The sequence below is a fragment of the Plodia interpunctella genome, chromosome 4, assembly GCF_027563975.2.
Source record: "Plodia interpunctella isolate USDA-ARS_2022_Savannah chromosome 4, ilPloInte3.2, whole genome shotgun sequence".
Taxonomy (NCBI): domain Eukaryota; kingdom Metazoa; phylum Arthropoda; class Insecta; order Lepidoptera; family Pyralidae; genus Plodia; species Plodia interpunctella.
The window spans coordinates 8,711,778-8,729,226 of NC_071297.1; the positions used below are offsets into that span (position 1 = coordinate 8,711,778).

At 35.7% G+C, this 17,449-nt stretch overlaps 2 protein-coding genes across 5 annotated transcripts in view; both read left to right on the top strand.

Annotated features, from left to right (window-relative positions):
- LOC128669082 (CD151 antigen-like) overlaps window positions 1-17,214 on the top strand; it is a 130,235-nt gene extending 113,021 nt beyond the window's left edge. For 3 of the 4 annotated variants that reach the window (XM_053743544.1, XM_053743545.1, XM_053743546.1), the window contains 6 exons: window positions 8,760-8,994; window positions 11,217-11,408; window positions 12,119-12,292; window positions 12,853-13,002; window positions 13,548-13,739; window positions 14,380-17,214. In XM_053743544.1, coding sequence (XP_053599519.1) covers window positions 8,854-8,994; window positions 11,217-11,408; window positions 12,119-12,292; window positions 12,853-13,002; window positions 13,548-13,691 — 801 coding nt within the window. In that variant the 5' untranslated portion in view covers window positions 8,760-8,853 and the 3' untranslated portion in view covers window positions 13,692-13,739; window positions 14,380-17,214. Of the gene's footprint in view, window positions 1-2,550; window positions 2,647-8,759; window positions 8,995-11,216; window positions 11,409-12,118; window positions 12,293-12,852; window positions 13,003-13,547; window positions 13,740-14,379 lie in introns of those variants that run through there. The other variant, XM_053743547.2, reaches the window with a different exon arrangement.
- SH3PX1 (SH3 and PX domain containing 1) lies at window positions 5,262-8,597 on the top strand. The gene is made up of 2 exons (XM_053743542.1): window positions 5,262-5,418; window positions 6,100-8,597. The coding sequence occupies exon 2, from the start codon at window positions 6,115-6,117 to the stop codon at window positions 7,780-7,782; it is 1,668 nt and encodes a 555-aa protein (XP_053599517.1). The 5' UTR covers window positions 5,262-5,418; window positions 6,100-6,114; the 3' UTR covers window positions 7,783-8,597.
- Window positions 17,215-17,449: the final 235 nt, after the last annotated feature.

A 17,449-nucleotide genomic window follows, 5' to 3' on the forward strand; every position in this document is an offset into this window, starting at 1 on the left:
AAATTAAATCAGCAAAAAAAAAGCAATTACAATTAAGTATAGATTCGCTTAATTAAGTATACAACTAAGCAAGCGACCAGATTCTGTGGAGTCTATTATTTAGTATTGTAAAGCGTGACTTGACTGAAATGTGTGTCATCTCGACCACTTTTTTCAGAGGATCCTTTTTACACCATCATTTTAATTATTAAAATAATGGTTGATGTTTCATTTTATGGGCGAAAATTGTTTGCTCCCGTAGTTAAAGAACATAACATTTTATCTGTTTGTGCAGCACTCGTGTTGGTGTTGATAACATAGATCCGTGTTTGAACTTGCGCAATTACTGTTTCGTGCATGATGTAAATATTTTGTTATTTACACCTACTTAGATTTTCCAAACGCTGTAAGTGAAATAAATATAGGAAACAGTTGTCGGTTACTATTAAAATAGGTTTTAGTTAGGTATACACTGGAGGTCCCCAGTGTACAAAACCTATTTTCCGCACAAAAAAGGCTATTAGGTATATATTGATTCGAAATAGTGGATATAGTGTTTCCACTTGTCACGTAGCCATTAAGTGCCACAAAAGTGCCGCTTTGACCGTTTATGGCACTTTCAAAGTTGCGAACGGCGCCCCGCTGAGTAGAAATCCATTTTACGTATGTCGTCGAGGCTTTTAACCTCTTGAAAACTTTCCGTCGCTCGTTACACGTAATGAAAATTCATGGTTTTAATTACCTTCAAGGCTTACTTCAATAATCTTCTTTTTAAGTCACGGATGAGATATTACTATCTTATATTATATCTGTTTACTGATATTACTATTTGTGTTTTTTACAAATAAACCATTATATCCTATAAAAACATGAAACTCAACTCAACTTGACAACGTATGAAGAATCAGAAAAGTTTTCGTAATAAGTTACGATACATGGCGACAACTGTACTCTCAGGTTATAATTCATCTTGAAAAATATGTCTGGAAGACAGTTTTATGAGAAAAGCGGTAAATTGTTTACTGATTGTAATAATAGCTAATTACATAATGTGTTATTATTTTTTAAATAGCTACTTATAACATATGGTATATACATAACCCACAGCTAGGGGAAAAGCCTCCCCACTATCTTTCCATGTATCCCTATCTCTGGTATTTTCCATCCATCTCTTGTCGAAATCTCTAAGTTCATCCGATCATCTCCTCCGAGTCCTGCCTTGTTTTCTGCGCCCGTCAGTGGCTATCCATAGGTAAGAATGCGATAGAAGATCCATAGGAAGAGCCCACGTTTAGGAGAGCATACGACAAACGTGACCCGCCCAGTACCATTTTAGCCTAGCCACCGTTTCTTCAACAGCTATAAGTTTTGTGATGGAACGCAACTTAGTATATCTAACACAGGCAGTCAATATATATTATCTATCTTAAAATATGAACTATATCTAGCCAGTGCTAAATCGTCGTTAAAATTGGTTGCTCCAGTTTCTATACTTAGGTACTTAATTTTATTTTATCTATGCTTTGAAAAGCTCCAATCAACGGCAGTCAGATAAAACACTTTGGCAATGGAAAACGTAATCACCTGTCATGAATATAGGGAAACCATTTTTAAAACAACCCTTAAAAAGTAAATTGGGGAAGGGCTTCGTTAATGAATTATTCATAAATCCTCAGATTAGCATACCAACTGATGCTGTCAAAAACAACTGGCTCGTCAGGTGTTCCCTACTTTTCAATTCAATTTTTCGATATTAGATAAAATTTAATTGAATATTAGCAATAATATTCTAATGAGTCATCCGTCAGTCATCAGTCATCTAAAATACAAAGAAATCTAAATAATACATCTTACTTTGTATGCCTTATTGGCTTTACTTTGGTTGACTAACTTGAATGATAGAAAATCTATAGAAAATGACTGCATTGGTATGATATATTATAATGCCCAAAGTAGAACGTACACTCATGCACAAATAAAACGCTTTACCTGTAATAAATACCGAAAGCCATATTTTCTTAAGCAAATCTCCAGTGTGCGGTGGGCGTAAGGAGCGAGATTTGAACGTCGCGCGAAAAGTGCAGGCAAACTCGACAAGACCCGCGCTTTATTTCGAGTGGTTTGAGTCGGCGAGGCGAGCAATATCGAAGTAACCTGACACTAAATCAAACATTGTGATTTTTCTTTGCGATTCTAAGAACTATTTTCTCGTTTGGAATTTGTCATAATGTCTAGACTTTGTTCCGTTTAAACGTCTTAACTAATAAAATTAAGCTCTAGGTATAGTTACATATGTACATATTTATTGTTTTCGTCTATATAAAAAAATGACTAAAATAAGACGTTTTGGGCATGGTTAGTCTAACACAGCATAGAGTGGACATCAGTCTGACGAACAAATAATCACAAAAAAACATAGACACTAATCTTCAAAGAACGTAACCTCTATTTTTTCAAGCGTAGTGTTTGAGGCGTCACAGCAGATAATGTAACCGGGATCACACTCCGTCATAATAGATAGAACATTGCTCGTTGATCGTACCAGTGATGTTGCAAGTTGTACAGCATATCCCGTGATAAAATCACTTCACATCCTGTATTCAGTGCAGTTACCGCCTCTAATGTTTACATCTCATAGTTGAAGATTGAAATATTTACCAAATTAAGGTAGGTTCTCTGTGCTTTTTATGGTTAAGTTACATTTAAATGCAAAGTTCTGAAAATGTTAAAGGTGTGTACTTATTGTTAAGGTAATTGCTTAGATCAATAAATATATTTTCTCTATGATACCTACCAAAATTTAAAAACTGTCTTACAATCTAACAAAGGCTACGGGAATGTTAGATTAAAATTCGATTTCGCTCTTATATCTCCGTTAGCAATATTGGAAAACCGTCTCTTAAATTGGCTCCTTTTAAAAAGTTTCGACACGAAATGAATCGTTTACTTTGGCTTCAATTGGAAGCCGCCAAACGCCAGCAAATGATGTAGATTGGTGGCAGCTATTGTTTGTAAGCCCAGACTGGGGTATTATTTAATCTGTGGCCCAGGCCAGTACCTAGGTTCCAAAAATGTATCCAAATAAAAGCAACCAAAATCCTAAGTCCACTAACTTGACTTTCTGGTGTTTGTCAATTATCGACCGTTCCCTTCGGTCGAACGTAACTCGAATAAATTCATTAATTCAATTCGTAGCATTCTGTACGCGTTGCCACACAGATTATATAATGTCCACACTGTCGTCGGACAGTTTTCCAAACTTTGACGGATTTATACATTGCTGGTTTTTCATTGCGGTAAATACTTAATAGCAATCATTCGCGTCGGCATGTGTCCGAGTCCGGCGACAGTAAGCTGGCTTTGCGTAGACAATTTTGACTTTACCTACAATTAATGCTTTTCTTATTTTTTACAATCCCTAGTCTTTTAGCTGGCGACGCCTATCATAGGTACTACCACACAGGCACTGGACAGAATGAGTCGGAACCTAACATTTTTTAGCAATAGTTATTCCACATACACCTACATAGATTACCTAAAGGAATATTTTTTTAGAATAATCTTTCAATAGAAAAACCTTATACTTATGTAGTTCCAGTAGGATGAATGATAATAAACTTTAAAATGTCACAGCATTTAAAAAAGTATTTATGTAGTAAAATGTAAGTACTTGTGTAAATAATGTTTTAATTTCCCTAATAGCAGGACAAACAAACGGTCGCACAAATGTTAAAAGACCTCTCATAAATATCCCGCAATATACCAAATCGTGTTACAGTTAAAGCCGGTAGCGTTTATTGTGGACGCCGAAATAAATTGAATTTATGCTAACACTGCGCGCACCGGTGTCTTCAGAGAATCCCTGTAAAGCCTTGCGCAACTTTGTTACAAAAGAAATACAAAAAAAAATGCCTATCCATCCAGCCAGAGTTGTGACTTTTGTTTATAAACGAATGACAATCATTTGAGCTCTTCGTCTTTGATGTTTCTTGGAAAAGCCTCGTTTTTTATCCTATTTTATCCGACTACGGCAAAACTGATTTTACCTATACCGGCTCCACTCCACACTAACGTGAAATCACCAAACTTGGTGGATTCAGTGTACCTACGTACCTAGGTAAATAGAAACATATAATAAAATGTAGTTTTATGAGTGCATTCGCGTCAGTATCTGTCAGAGTTCGGCGATAATGTGTAGGTAGTCGACACTAAACAAATGCAAAGTGCAGGGTCGCCAAACTCGCTCCCCGCTGCATGTTTGTCGCCAAACTCAGACACATGCCGAAGCGGTACGTAAGCATTGCGTAATTTGTATGAAAGCTTTTATTTACCGCAATGAAAAAGAGCAATCTATACCGACGAATAAGAATTGTAATTATGAAGTCATGGGAATCGAGTGTGTCATGCTCACTCAAATGGTCAATCTGGTGGTGGCGTCGTGGGCCGGGTCGTGAGGTTCCCTCTATTATGGTTGAGCTACGCGATGGCTGTCCCATGCGTCAACTCGTGAACGGGTGCTGCCAGAGGGAACTGGTCATCTCGTTTCTCATATATTTTCATGTAAGTTAATTGTGTTTCACATCGATATATATATATATATATATATATATATATATTATAATCAGCACTCGGATCACAATCATAACCTGTTTTGATATACCTTTTGACTATGTACATTATGTACTTTTATATATTATTAGAAATAAAAAAAAAACATTGTAAGAAACAATAATGGTAAGCCGATCTGGCATGATAGGGACCAACACTGTTCAAATGAGTTTCTTTCGGCATTTCTTCTCAGCAGTGGTCGTTCCGAAATGCCAGTAGTTTCTAGCTTGTGAGAAATAACTATAAATTTAAAGATTGACGAGAAAAAGTGCCTGTGAAGGTCTAATTTCTGAATAAATGATTTGAATTTGAATTTGATTCCGCCAAAGTTCGGTTCGGCGAACTGGTCCGCGATAGTGTGGAGCTAGTATAAAACAACGCAACGGATTTTGATGCGGGTTTCATAATAGATAGAGGAATGTTTAGGTGTATAATTTACTATGGTTTTACCCGAACAAAGCTAGGACGGGCCGCTAGTTTATAATAAAATTTCTCGCCAGTTTCTTCACCCTCCTTTTGTTTTGGAAGTACCTATGTTTTGTAATTTCCGTAAGTAAGTAAGCGCGCCATCTATCAGTTACAGTTGGAATTAAAAAAACTAAGGATCTCTACCATTGGCGGTTTCGTAATTCGCTTTATTGATCCTTGAACCCTGATTGGCCATTTTTACAAATTCTAAAACTCCACCCAATCCGCTGTCCGTATTTTCTGGGAATACTATCGAAACGATACCGACACAGCAAAAACGAGTTCTTGAGTTCTCACAACTGTCATTCAGATGACTGTACAATCAGTGTATCCGCCTTTTATCAAATTATTTTGTGATTACCAGTGAGTATTATGTCTTTTTCTATAATATTAGTTATCCATTTTATACTCATTATCATTAGTTAGTCTAAAACCTTATAATCATTTTGCATAAACTATAAATTCAATAAATAATCCAGAAATTGACGTCATTCATTTCCTCTAGAAAACAGCCAAATAACAGCATTATTTAGCTATGTTTACAGCAATTAAAAGATTTATGCTAATATGTTGATAATTTGCTATCTTTCCATTTGAAGGTATTGCTTTATGAAGGTTGTAACTATGAAAACAACCAAATACAAGAACTTCCAAATTATTAACAAAACTTGTGCATGTTATTGTTTTTTAACACAAGTTTCTTGAATTTGAATACCATTACTCCACTTTCTAAAATCATAAGACTTTGGTATCGCAATAACTGGGCTGGACCTCAATGTTCAACAATTACCCGACCAACATAATTAGGGTCTATTAGGAATATGTGTCAACTACTTGTCTTGTGACGAATATAAAATATTAAGCAACGCCCTAAATAACAAGCTCTAATAATAATTCGACCCTTTGATGTGAATGTTGCATTATCTCCTTTACTTTTCTTGATAACAGTGATAAGATAAAATCACATACCTACTTGCCTTCCTCATATATATTTGTACTTTAGTGAAACATGTACCTTTAATGTAATATTTTAAATTGTTTTAGGTAGCAGGGTCCAACATGACGACCCAGGTACAAGCATTATATGACTTCTCCGGTGACCCGGGCACTACAGAGATGTCAATAACATCTGGAGAAATTTTGACTTTACTTAATACTGAAATTGGTGAAGGATGGTGGGAAGGGAAGAAAGCCAATGGTGAAACTGGTTTATTTCCTGCTGCTTATGTTAGAAAATTAACTCCCGATGATACAACACATACTAAAGCAGCTCCCGCAGTGCCAAGATACGACCAAGCAGCAGATGACTGGGGAGACCAACAATACAGTGCTGGGGACAATAACTATCAACGCACGGCATCACAAGAAGATGGCTGGGACGATGATTGGGATGACGACACTTACTCTGAAATTGGCCCTGCACAACATAAATCCCACCATAATCAAAATTCACAACTTACCCCCCTACCAGGAATGCCAATAAGTGAGTACAGTAATAATGATGACACAAGCTCTAACTTCGGATCAACTGTGGGAACTGTAAGGAAAAGCAAATTTGCACCATCCTCCAAGGTATCTGGTGAGAGCTACCTGCTTGGTACCCTCAATGTGGAAGTACCAGAACAAGAAAAAGTTTATATCGTCCAAGATGAGGAAGGTTATGTTTGGGCACCCTTGACTCAACCTTACACTGTCACAGTAGCTTCTCCAAAGAAGGAATCAAAATTTAAAGGTATCAAAAGCTTCATAGCATACCAGTTAACACCATCTTTCAATAATATACAAGTTTCAAGAAGATACAAACACTTTGATTGGCTGCATGAGAGACTACAAGAGAAATTTACTCTCATACCTATCCCGCCGTTACCTGATAAGCAGATTTCTGGGAGATATGACGAGCAGTTGATTGAGAGGAGACGTGTGCAACTTCAAGAGTTTGTTGACTGGATGTGCAAACATCCAGTGTTATCCAAATGTGAGGTCTGGCAACACTTCCTAACCTGCACAGATGAGAAAAGATGGAAGGCTGGTAAAAGACAAGCTGAAAGGGACCCATTGCTGAGCTTAAATTACTGTATATCATTAGTTGTACCTGAAAAAGCTTTATTACAATCTCAGGTGGACCACATTACGGACCAGTGCCACACATTCATAGCCAGTATGGATTCATCTGTCAAGTCTGTCACCAATATGTGTGTAGCGCAAACTAAAAGATTTCAAGGTCCTTACAAAATTGACAGTCAAAAAGTTGGTGAAGCCTTTTACAATTTGGGAAATGCTCTAAGCTTAGATGAAGGCTCGCTGATTTCCACTTCAAAATTGACATCAGCTATAAAAATGACAGGTGGAGCTTACATTGAAATTGGCAGAATGTATGATGATCAGCCTAAATATGATTGGGAACCACTGGGTGATAAATTTCACCTGTACAAAGGAATTGTGGGTTCATTTCCAGATTGTCTTGCCAATCATAAGGGTGCTGTTCAGAAGAAACGAGAATGCGAGAGATTGACAACTGAACATAAAATGGAGGTGGCACAACTGAATGAGGTGTTGAGAAGGACAGATGTTATTTCTTATGCGCTTCTTGCCGAAATCAATCATTTCAAAGCAGAAAGGACAACAGATTTGAAGGCAACTATGCAAAAATTCTTAAGGCAGCAGATAACATTCTATAAGAAGATTGTTGACAAATTGGAAACAACACTGCAGCAGTACGATGAGTAGAATGATCACCTTGCACTAAACATTATGAATTCTCAGATATTCATTTAACTTCTGCATTTACTTATTGATGTTCAAAAACAGAATATTGCCTGCAATGACAGAGCATGGATGAAGAATATACAAACATTCTGAAAATGAATTTGTGTAATTGTTTGTACCATAGTATATAAGATCATATTAAAAGGGCAACAATAATGAATCAATCAGGTGCAAAAGCAAGGAGAGAATTGGTCCACCACATTCATCATAGTGTTCATGGATTCATTCTGAAGTTCATACTACTAATACATTGTCTTAAATAGCACTGACTATGATGAAAAATTCACTATAATATATATAATAAACTATGATGTGTTAGTGCTAACATCAGATAATTAATCAAAATTATGATATATATAGAATTGATTGTGTGTGTAAGAGGAGTTAATATTAATTTTCGTATTTCTAAATTACCATATAAAAAAATGTAGGTAACTATTTAATCCAAAGGATTGGCAACACATTGGAATTGTGTACGATGTATGTAGTATTATAATGAAATTCATTGTGATGAAATCAAGGACTGATATTAAATATATTATAATTCATATATCTGATTACTTTTTTGTACTCAATTTGGTCTGTATATATGATGTATTTTCTGCTACCATATTCCCGAAATATTTTTATCAACTATACATTTTAAATGTACTAACTATAATTCATGTAATAATTTGACATTCTGTTGTCTTATTTTTTATGAAATGTTGTATAATATTCCATTTTTATAAGATATTTTATAGGGCTCTTTAATTAAATAAATAATGTAATTTGTTTGTGATTTTTCATTTATTGAATTACCTTGAGAATCTATATAACTGGCTCATGGAAACTAATCTTATGACATAATCTTGTAAGTTGTTACCTACTTTCATAATTATGTATCCAAAACAAGTATGCTTTAGGTTGTAAACTTCACATAATTTTATTGTTTTCAGGAATCCACAGCAATCTCAGAATGACCGTATTGAGGTGAAACCTATCAAAATATCTGCCTTGAGACAGCCAAACCTTCAATAGGCAGTTACGAGTATGGCAGAAGAGAAAAAGAAAGATGGTGGCGCTTTGTTGGCGAAGAAGAAGAAAACAAAGCCGCGGAAGTCTCGAGATGCAGATTGCTGTAGTGTCAACTTTTTGAAATGCGTCCTGCATATATTTAACGTCGTTTTTCTGGTGAGCATGATTATTCTTTATCGTATTATATACTCCAGATACTTTTCATAGATTACAACTTGAAGAAAACCATAGTGAACACTGGTGGACTGTTTAATTCTCTACTGTACAAGCGACGACTGCTACTAGATGGCGATATTCTTAAAATCACGTCAGAGGCCTTTAGGCGATTTGAAATTCTGTTAGCAATGAAAAAAAGAAAAATGACAGAGATTTATAGAAATAAATACCTATCTAAGGTATTTATTTCCATAAATCTCATTCCCTTCTTTTTTTGTAGGGCTTCTTTTACCCTCTGTATTTATCTGTCTTTCTTCAGTCAACCGGCAGGATGATTAAGATAAATCCGCCGTTGCAATTAATATTTCATTTAATATTTCTATGTATTCTATCCATGTGTTTTCTTTATGTGGTAAAGTTATAACAAAAGAAAACGCAACACATTATTCGTTATGTGTTAGCATTATTGAAAAGTATAAATTGAATATTGATATTTGTTAATTAACCTTTAATCATGATATATTAATTTAATAGTCACTTCACTTCATAGTGACTTCTTTTACTGGTCATCAGACTTTCGTAATGGTGATTGATAGTCACTCAATAGTGAAACTGGATAGAACTATCTAAAAGCAATACTAACAGTCGTCTTCAAGAATAATATATCTAGAAGAATGAGATATAAAAATATATTTTTTAAATCAACCCCTTTACTGTGATGGTGGGCGAAAATTTGTATATAAATAAAACATAATTATTTCTGCTGTGAGTGGAGCCGTGCGCAACAGTTAGTAAGACTACCAACTGAAATGGCATTCATGCTGTCTACTCAAAGAGTTGATCTATGACTTGTAGCCACGTAACCTTGTAATAATTCGTGTCTTATTTGAGGCCAATTTATGTATACAATAATTTATTTTACGTCACATTTTATTTACTGTGTCCACATAATGCATTATCTTAAGTAAAGTAGGGAAATTGCGTTGACAGTCTCAGCGTATTTTCCTATTTAGAATAATAAACATTATCAATTACTCAGGGTTAAATACAATAAAAGGTCAAATTATCCGGTTATGAATAGACGGAGCACAATAAGTTATTATTATTTGTTTGTTTCATCATCAACAGCCATTTAAACATCCCCACTGCTGTGAAACAGGTACTGGAAGTATTATATAATCTGTGGCACAGGCCTTCTTTATGGATAGATAAGGAGTATGGACCATGAGTCATGACCCACCACGCGGGTCCATTGCGGATTGGCGGGTTTTAACGACTGCAAATACAACCGGAACCAACGGCTTAACGCGCCTACCGAAGCACGGACGAGCTCAAGATAATACGTTTTAGATCACCCATCCAATGATCGACCATTGCGAGAATGTCTTAACCGTCACAATCACAGACCGAGCGCTCGAACCACTGCGCAATTGAGCTCCTTGTTTGTTTATAGTAGAGTATTATCATTTAGTACTTGAATTTTTGCATAATTTGTAAAAGTTTGCAGTACCTAATATCACCCCTAAGATGCTCTTTTATCTCTGCGTCACATGTTGATAATATAGGTACTATGTTCTTCGTACGCCCTACTCTTAACTCGCATATTATTCTCATACGAGATTTAAGAGAAGACAAAGCGTGAAGCGTGATACCTTGCCCTTGTTTGCCGTAACGATTATGGGATTAAAAGTAACCTATGTCCTATGTTATCTCTTGTAATATACCTACCTAGTCTTGATGTCATGTCAACAAAAACTACTACGTACTTGAGAGTTTAACCATTATTATAGAGTGTGTTATCGCATACACTGGTGTCAGATGTTATTCAAGTCGCCTATAGGCATCTGACATGACTCCTACCAGTCGTCACATATCCACCAGAGTGAACTTAGTCTACCAGTGTGCAGGTGTCCTCACGATGTTTTCCTTCACCAGCATGTGTGGTGGTCTTTGGAAACTACCCAGTCAGTATGCAGACTTGGTGGCGCGAGTAAGTTTCGAACCTTTTGATCACAGGTGGGCGTCTCAACCACTTGTCCACCACCGCATACTTAAGTTGTATTAATTTTAAATGTTTATTACACAAAAAATATATATACCAATGGTGGACTTATTACCATAGTCAACCGTTTAATAGTAAATAATATACATAGTACACATACTCCTCATTCACTAATTTTGTCTTACCTACCAAATTAATAGTTTGTCTTTCCTCCTTTCAGTTTGCAGGCATAGGCGTCCTGGCCGTAGGAGCTTGGACAGTGGCTTCTCGCCACAAATTCGTGGCGCTGCTGCCGACACCCACATACCCTGCCATCGCGTACCTGCTGGTCTTAGCAGGAGCCCTGGGGGTGCCCATGTCCGCTCTCGGCTGCTGCGGACTCAAGACTGAGAATAGAACCAGTTTACTATGTGTAAGTTCAATTATAAAATATGTGACGCTCCACAAGAAAAGGTGCCTTGACAAGTGGGTTAAGACATTTGATTTGCTCATTTTTAGTATAAACCAGATGTCGCCCGCTTTCCAAACCAAAAATCACCTCAATCCGTTGCTCAGTTTTGACGAGAAAGACTGACAAACACATGAAATTGAAATTACATTGTGTTTAAAATAAGCGGTTATTGTATTTCTATTGTCCCATATTATTATTTCATGATTTTCCAAAATTAATTTATATATGCCGAAGAGGGGGTCGCTGCTGTTGAATAAATTTAAATTTAATTAAAACTTTCACAATTATTGCCACCCGTTATGTAAAATCATAGCCAAAAGTTCAAAATTTATTAGCTATTTTTTACGCGCAGCTTCGGAACGTCACAAACCTGTATATAACCGGAAACGCGGGATGAGAGAAAGAGAGAGAGGTCATATCTAACCTTTTCGCCGAATAGTGTTTCTTTCTATGACACACGCCAGAAAGGCAACTAATATTACAAATACGAAAGTAAGTTTGTTTAGAGGTAAGTTTGTTACCTCTTCACGCATTATCTACTGGACCGATTGTTATGAAATTTGGTTCACTGTTAGAAAATAACCTGGAATAACACATAGGGTACTTTTTATCCTGAAATTCCCACGGGAGCGAAGCCCCGGGGCGCAGCTAGTAATGATTATAATTTCCAGTACACCTACTTCCTACTGATCACGTTTATACTGGAGGCGGGGGCGGGGGGGTTGGCTTACTACTACGAGATAGCGGTGGAGCACGAGCTGAGAGCGGAACTCAACAACACCTTCCTGTCTAACTACGCCTTGGACACCATCATCACTGATGCCGTCGACAGAATGCAAGCTGAGGTATGTAGCGAGGAAGTTGGATCAGTAGGTATAAGTAATCGGTCAGATCTCAATGAGTCTAATAAAAAGAAGGTTGCTCTTTAAACTCTGTAAACTCTTTAAAAAAGTTATTTTTTTACTGTCAGTTTGATTCGAAAAGAAGAATTAATTTATTCATGAAATAGGGTGTTCGTTTGATCTATAACAGACTTAATGGTGGAAAATGACTTTTCGTATTCCGTACCTTGAAAGTAAAAAGTTGTCTCTTTTAGCTGTCTTCTTATCTAATAGTGTCTCTTACACAAAACACTGGTGTCAGATTGTATTCAAGTAGCCTAAATGCATCTGACGTGACTTTTACAAACCTATCGCCATCTAGCATACAGACTAATCAACTAAATAATCGACCAGTGCGCAGTTTTCCTCACGATTTGTTTCTGCACCGGAAACAAGTAAATAAAATCTCTCCGACGACAATGAAAATTTGTGACACAAATGACATTTTTGTAAAAAAGTTATTTTGTCAACATTACATAGTTCGAACTTATTTTTTTGTAAATAATTTATTTTTAACATCTCAGTTTAAATGCTGCGGCGCCGTGCGCTTCGAGGACTGGCGTCGCAGCGCGTGGCACGAGCACGACCCGCGGCTGCTCGTGCCCGACTCGTGCTGCAAGTCGCAGTCCAGCCGCTGCGGCGCCCGCGACCACCCCTCCAACATATACTATAATGTGGGTGTTCGGTGTCTCACGCGATATTGACATCGCAGTTCCAAGTCGTTCCACTTTTCATTTCGGCGTGCTCCCGCTTGCATTGCTATGATGCCGTGTATTAAACCATTACATTTTGAAGATTCGGTTGTGGTTTTAGTATTTTACATCCCTTCTTGGGAATGTTATTGTTGCTTATCAGCTGCCAAGGTTGCCCGTGGAAGTCATACGAACTGATTAATGGCCACATATCCCTTAATCGCTTCGTACGACATCCACGAGAAGATATTAAGTGGCCCTATTCCACCACGATATTAGTTATCTGCAATAATGCACGCAAAATCTACCGCACGGATTCGTACAAGTTGAATATGACCTGAAATTGCATGCAATAATTTTTATCCCAAAATAGTCCAACGCCAACGCAGATAGGCCAACCGTTGAAGAAACGGAAAACCCGGAAAACACGCGGACGATAGAGATACTTTATCTCAAAAAATCCCACGGAAGCGGAGGTGTAAGTAATAGCAATAAGTAAGTACTACTTAACATTTGAATATCCTCAGGGCTGCATCCGCCAGTTCACGAACCACATCCGAGACCACCTGATAATCCTGGCGGCCGTGGGGGTTGGGATGTCAGTGATCCCCGTGTTCGGGTTCCTGTTCTCTTGCGTGCTGTACGTCAAGATCAAACACGTGGAGGACTGACCAAGGCCCAAACCCTCCGCCACTAAGAACCGAAAAGTGTTCGATAAGGTATATATAGAATACTAAATGTTGCCCGGGGTTTCGCTCCCGTGGGAATTTTGAGTTAAAATAATAAATAATAGCCTATAGCAATCTTGGATAATGTACCTTTCTAATGATGAATGTATCTTTGAAAACGGTTCGGTAGTTTCAGAGATTAACTGCCTCAAACATACAAACTCACAAACGCTTACCAAAATCAAAATCAAATCATTTATTCAGAAATTAGGCCTTCACAGGCACTTTTTCACGTCATATTCTAAATATTATGTTTACCAAAGCTACAAACTACTAGCATTTCGGAACGACCACTGCTGAGAAGAAATGCCGAAAGAAACTCATTCAGTGTTGGTCCCTATTATGCCAGAAGGACTTACCATTTTTTAAATATAAATTTATGTATACCATGTATATATAAATATAATGTATAACAAGTAATATATATAAATATAAATTATGTACCTCTTTATAATAATAGTATAGATAGATATATATTTATTTCATTTGGTAAAAAATATTGTTATATCTTCTGACTGTATAATTTTAATATGTTTAATTAACTGTATATACATTTAAAATCGAAAATAAATAACTCTAAATATTTCTTCATAAGATTCATATATAACAAATATATTTATTTTCATTCCAGTCCGCTTCAGCGGGGGACCTAACTAAGTACCAGCAAAGACGCAGTTCACAACGGAGGCCGAAAATAGAAGCCTCTAGAACCAAACGCAACGTCAAGCGGCCACCGTGCCCACTGCATCATGGCGGCGAGAAAAATGCCGCGAATATACCCATATCTACCATAAGCGACAACGTCAGTATATAAATTAAAATTTTGAAACAAATCGAACACTTTTTTTAATGTAAACTTATGCTGATGTTGCCAGTAACATCGCTAAAATATGACTAAATTTTCAATTTCTTATCAATAGTAGGATTTTAGTATATTTTTTAAATCTAAATTCTAAAACCTATTCACTATAATATTCATAGAATCGTATTTTTAACGAGATGCAAACGATTTGGCGATAATCTATGTGTGATGAAAAGCTCTCTCCAAAAACGAAAGAATCTCAGTGTATACAAATATTAATTTATTTCCATGTGTTCATCGGATGTTACATAATGATATAGAATTTAAACAATGTTCATGTTTAGATCGTAGTTACGTAGTTAGTGAACAAGCCCGAATTTATATCATAGTGTATCTATGTCATACGTGCGAAAGTAATAACAATGTTAGAAACAAAACTGTGAAGGTAACATTATGGTCTATGTGGAGCGTTAGCATAACAAAAAATACATATGTATATGTCTCTAAGTTTGTAACCGTAATAATAATCGAAGAATAGTTATATATAGATAGAGATGGGCTTGGGCCTATTTTTTGCCTGGCGTAAACCCATCTTTGAATAGTCTGTTAAGCCAAAGAGTGATCATGGCCGCGCGCGCTCTGCTAAGACCTTATGCTACTTCTATGAGACAACTGTTAGTGTTAATAATGTTAAGATGGTGCTATATTTTGTTATAAAACTGTAGACCGTTGTGTACTTAAATTGGTAGGGACATCGAATAAAATAAATTAAATGTACTTAAAATATTTGTATCACTATAGGGTTTTGTTTTGTTTGTAATCTCATTGCAATTCCACCGTTTGCGTTATTTTCCTACTTCTCATTAAACGAAATATACCTATTTTTATTTATATGACGTGACAATATGAGAAATCGTAAAATATGTTCGTAATATATGAAGCACAGGAACCACATACACTAATGTGACGTTCCAAACATAAAGGTATCTTATGACGTGGCCATGAGGTACCTTTACCCACGGTCAACGTCACATATATTCATCACATAAATCATTTCTGTAAAGGCTGATTTTCACCAAGTTAGCTAATTCTATCCAACCAATGACTAGCCCGCGCTGACAGGTTTAGGCCAGCAATTGGTTAAACCGAAATTTGGTGTAAAACTGCCTTATGATTATGTACTCATAACCTGTGTTCTTACTTTATTTTTTAATAAGATAAATTGGCAACTGGTAAATAAAATATGACTTACTTTAAGAGAAACTTAATATCATGATACTGAACATTTTTTTTCCAACAATTTATGTTAAACTCAGATAATAAAATAAAATCAAACGATCACGGAAAAGTTATTCGTATGTTTAAATTTGTTTTATCGTTTAAATATTTAATTTCTTGTTATTATAACAACTCGCTGACAACTATCCTGTTGCTTGTACACGATTTATATATTTAAAATTACATTTAATTCGAATAAAAATCATCTATATAATATCGCTCTTATACTTATGTAAATATTGTTGGTATCATTGATATCCAAATTAATTTTAATGAGAAATAATTCTTTTCACACTATTTCATTAGACACTGCTGCTTTTGTTAAACATTCTTAAAATACTTCTAATGTGGATTTCCCAAATAGTCACACTTTTTGTTACAATTAGATAGCATATACGCATTTTTATACGTGCTAAGTTAACCATTATATTTAAACACATTATCAGTAATAAATGTTTAATAAACTATACCTAAGCTAATTGTGCCTTAATAATTGTTAAGATTGTAGATAAATTGAAAATGTGTCTTTAGGTTTGGGGCTCCGAACTGTTTGATCACTTATTTTAGTAAAGTATATGGTGTGGTATACACTATACATATAATATAGTGGTTCTAAAATTAAATATTTTGACTAGTATGTTACCAGAACTGTTCGATGTACAGTCAGTGGCGGATATACGTAACCACCGGTAGTAGCAATATACATATGGATGGGGATAGGTTTATATGCCCACGAACTTCATGTAAGGACTTGTTTTTTATACTTAAATTATTTTTGTATTTATTTATTTGTCACAAGTACGGAGCCCTAGTATAATAATTTATTTATTTAAATTCTATGTAAGCAATTGAGTTATTTTTATATTTTACCGAAAACCAAAAAAGTCTAATCATTTCTAGTGTTACGATTGTTTTGTTGAAAATTGAAACTTCAGGTGTCGCATCATGTCAATATTCGATCTTTGTAACCCTGTTAGCGCTCTGAGCAACTATGTAATAACTCCAAGATAAATTAACATAACTAGATATGACAGAGGAACGTGTAGACGAATACTAATAAGATAAATTAATTTTACATCTATACACGCCAAACGAATTTACCTATATGGATTGTTAACAGACTGGCCCGATAAAAATGTGCATATTGAGAAAACATAATTTTTCATCGTCTATATATCTACATATTATGTTGTACCTATTATATACATAAATTTTAATGATTTTTGCTCATAGCGCTAAAATGGTTAATAATATATTTTTGACAATAGCTTATATACCTACTTGTAACTGGTTTGTGTTTATGTATAATATTACAATAGTCATTGTCAATTTTCTCTATTTAATTTAGCATTCTCGATAGGTAAATGAATACAATTTTAACCACAATTGTGTTTTCTTTTGTAAGATGGGCTTATATCATACGTCATGTAGGTATTTCGTTAAACCAAATTATGACATATGGTTAAAAGTTAAAACGTAATATTTCCGGCATACCTAAGTAATGAGATTATGATTAGGCACTTTCAAGTCCGACTGTTATATAAATTGACATCCATCTCAATTAATGATGGTCTCAATCTTATTAAAAGACGTACCTAGTAGGTAGGTATCCAAGTCGTGA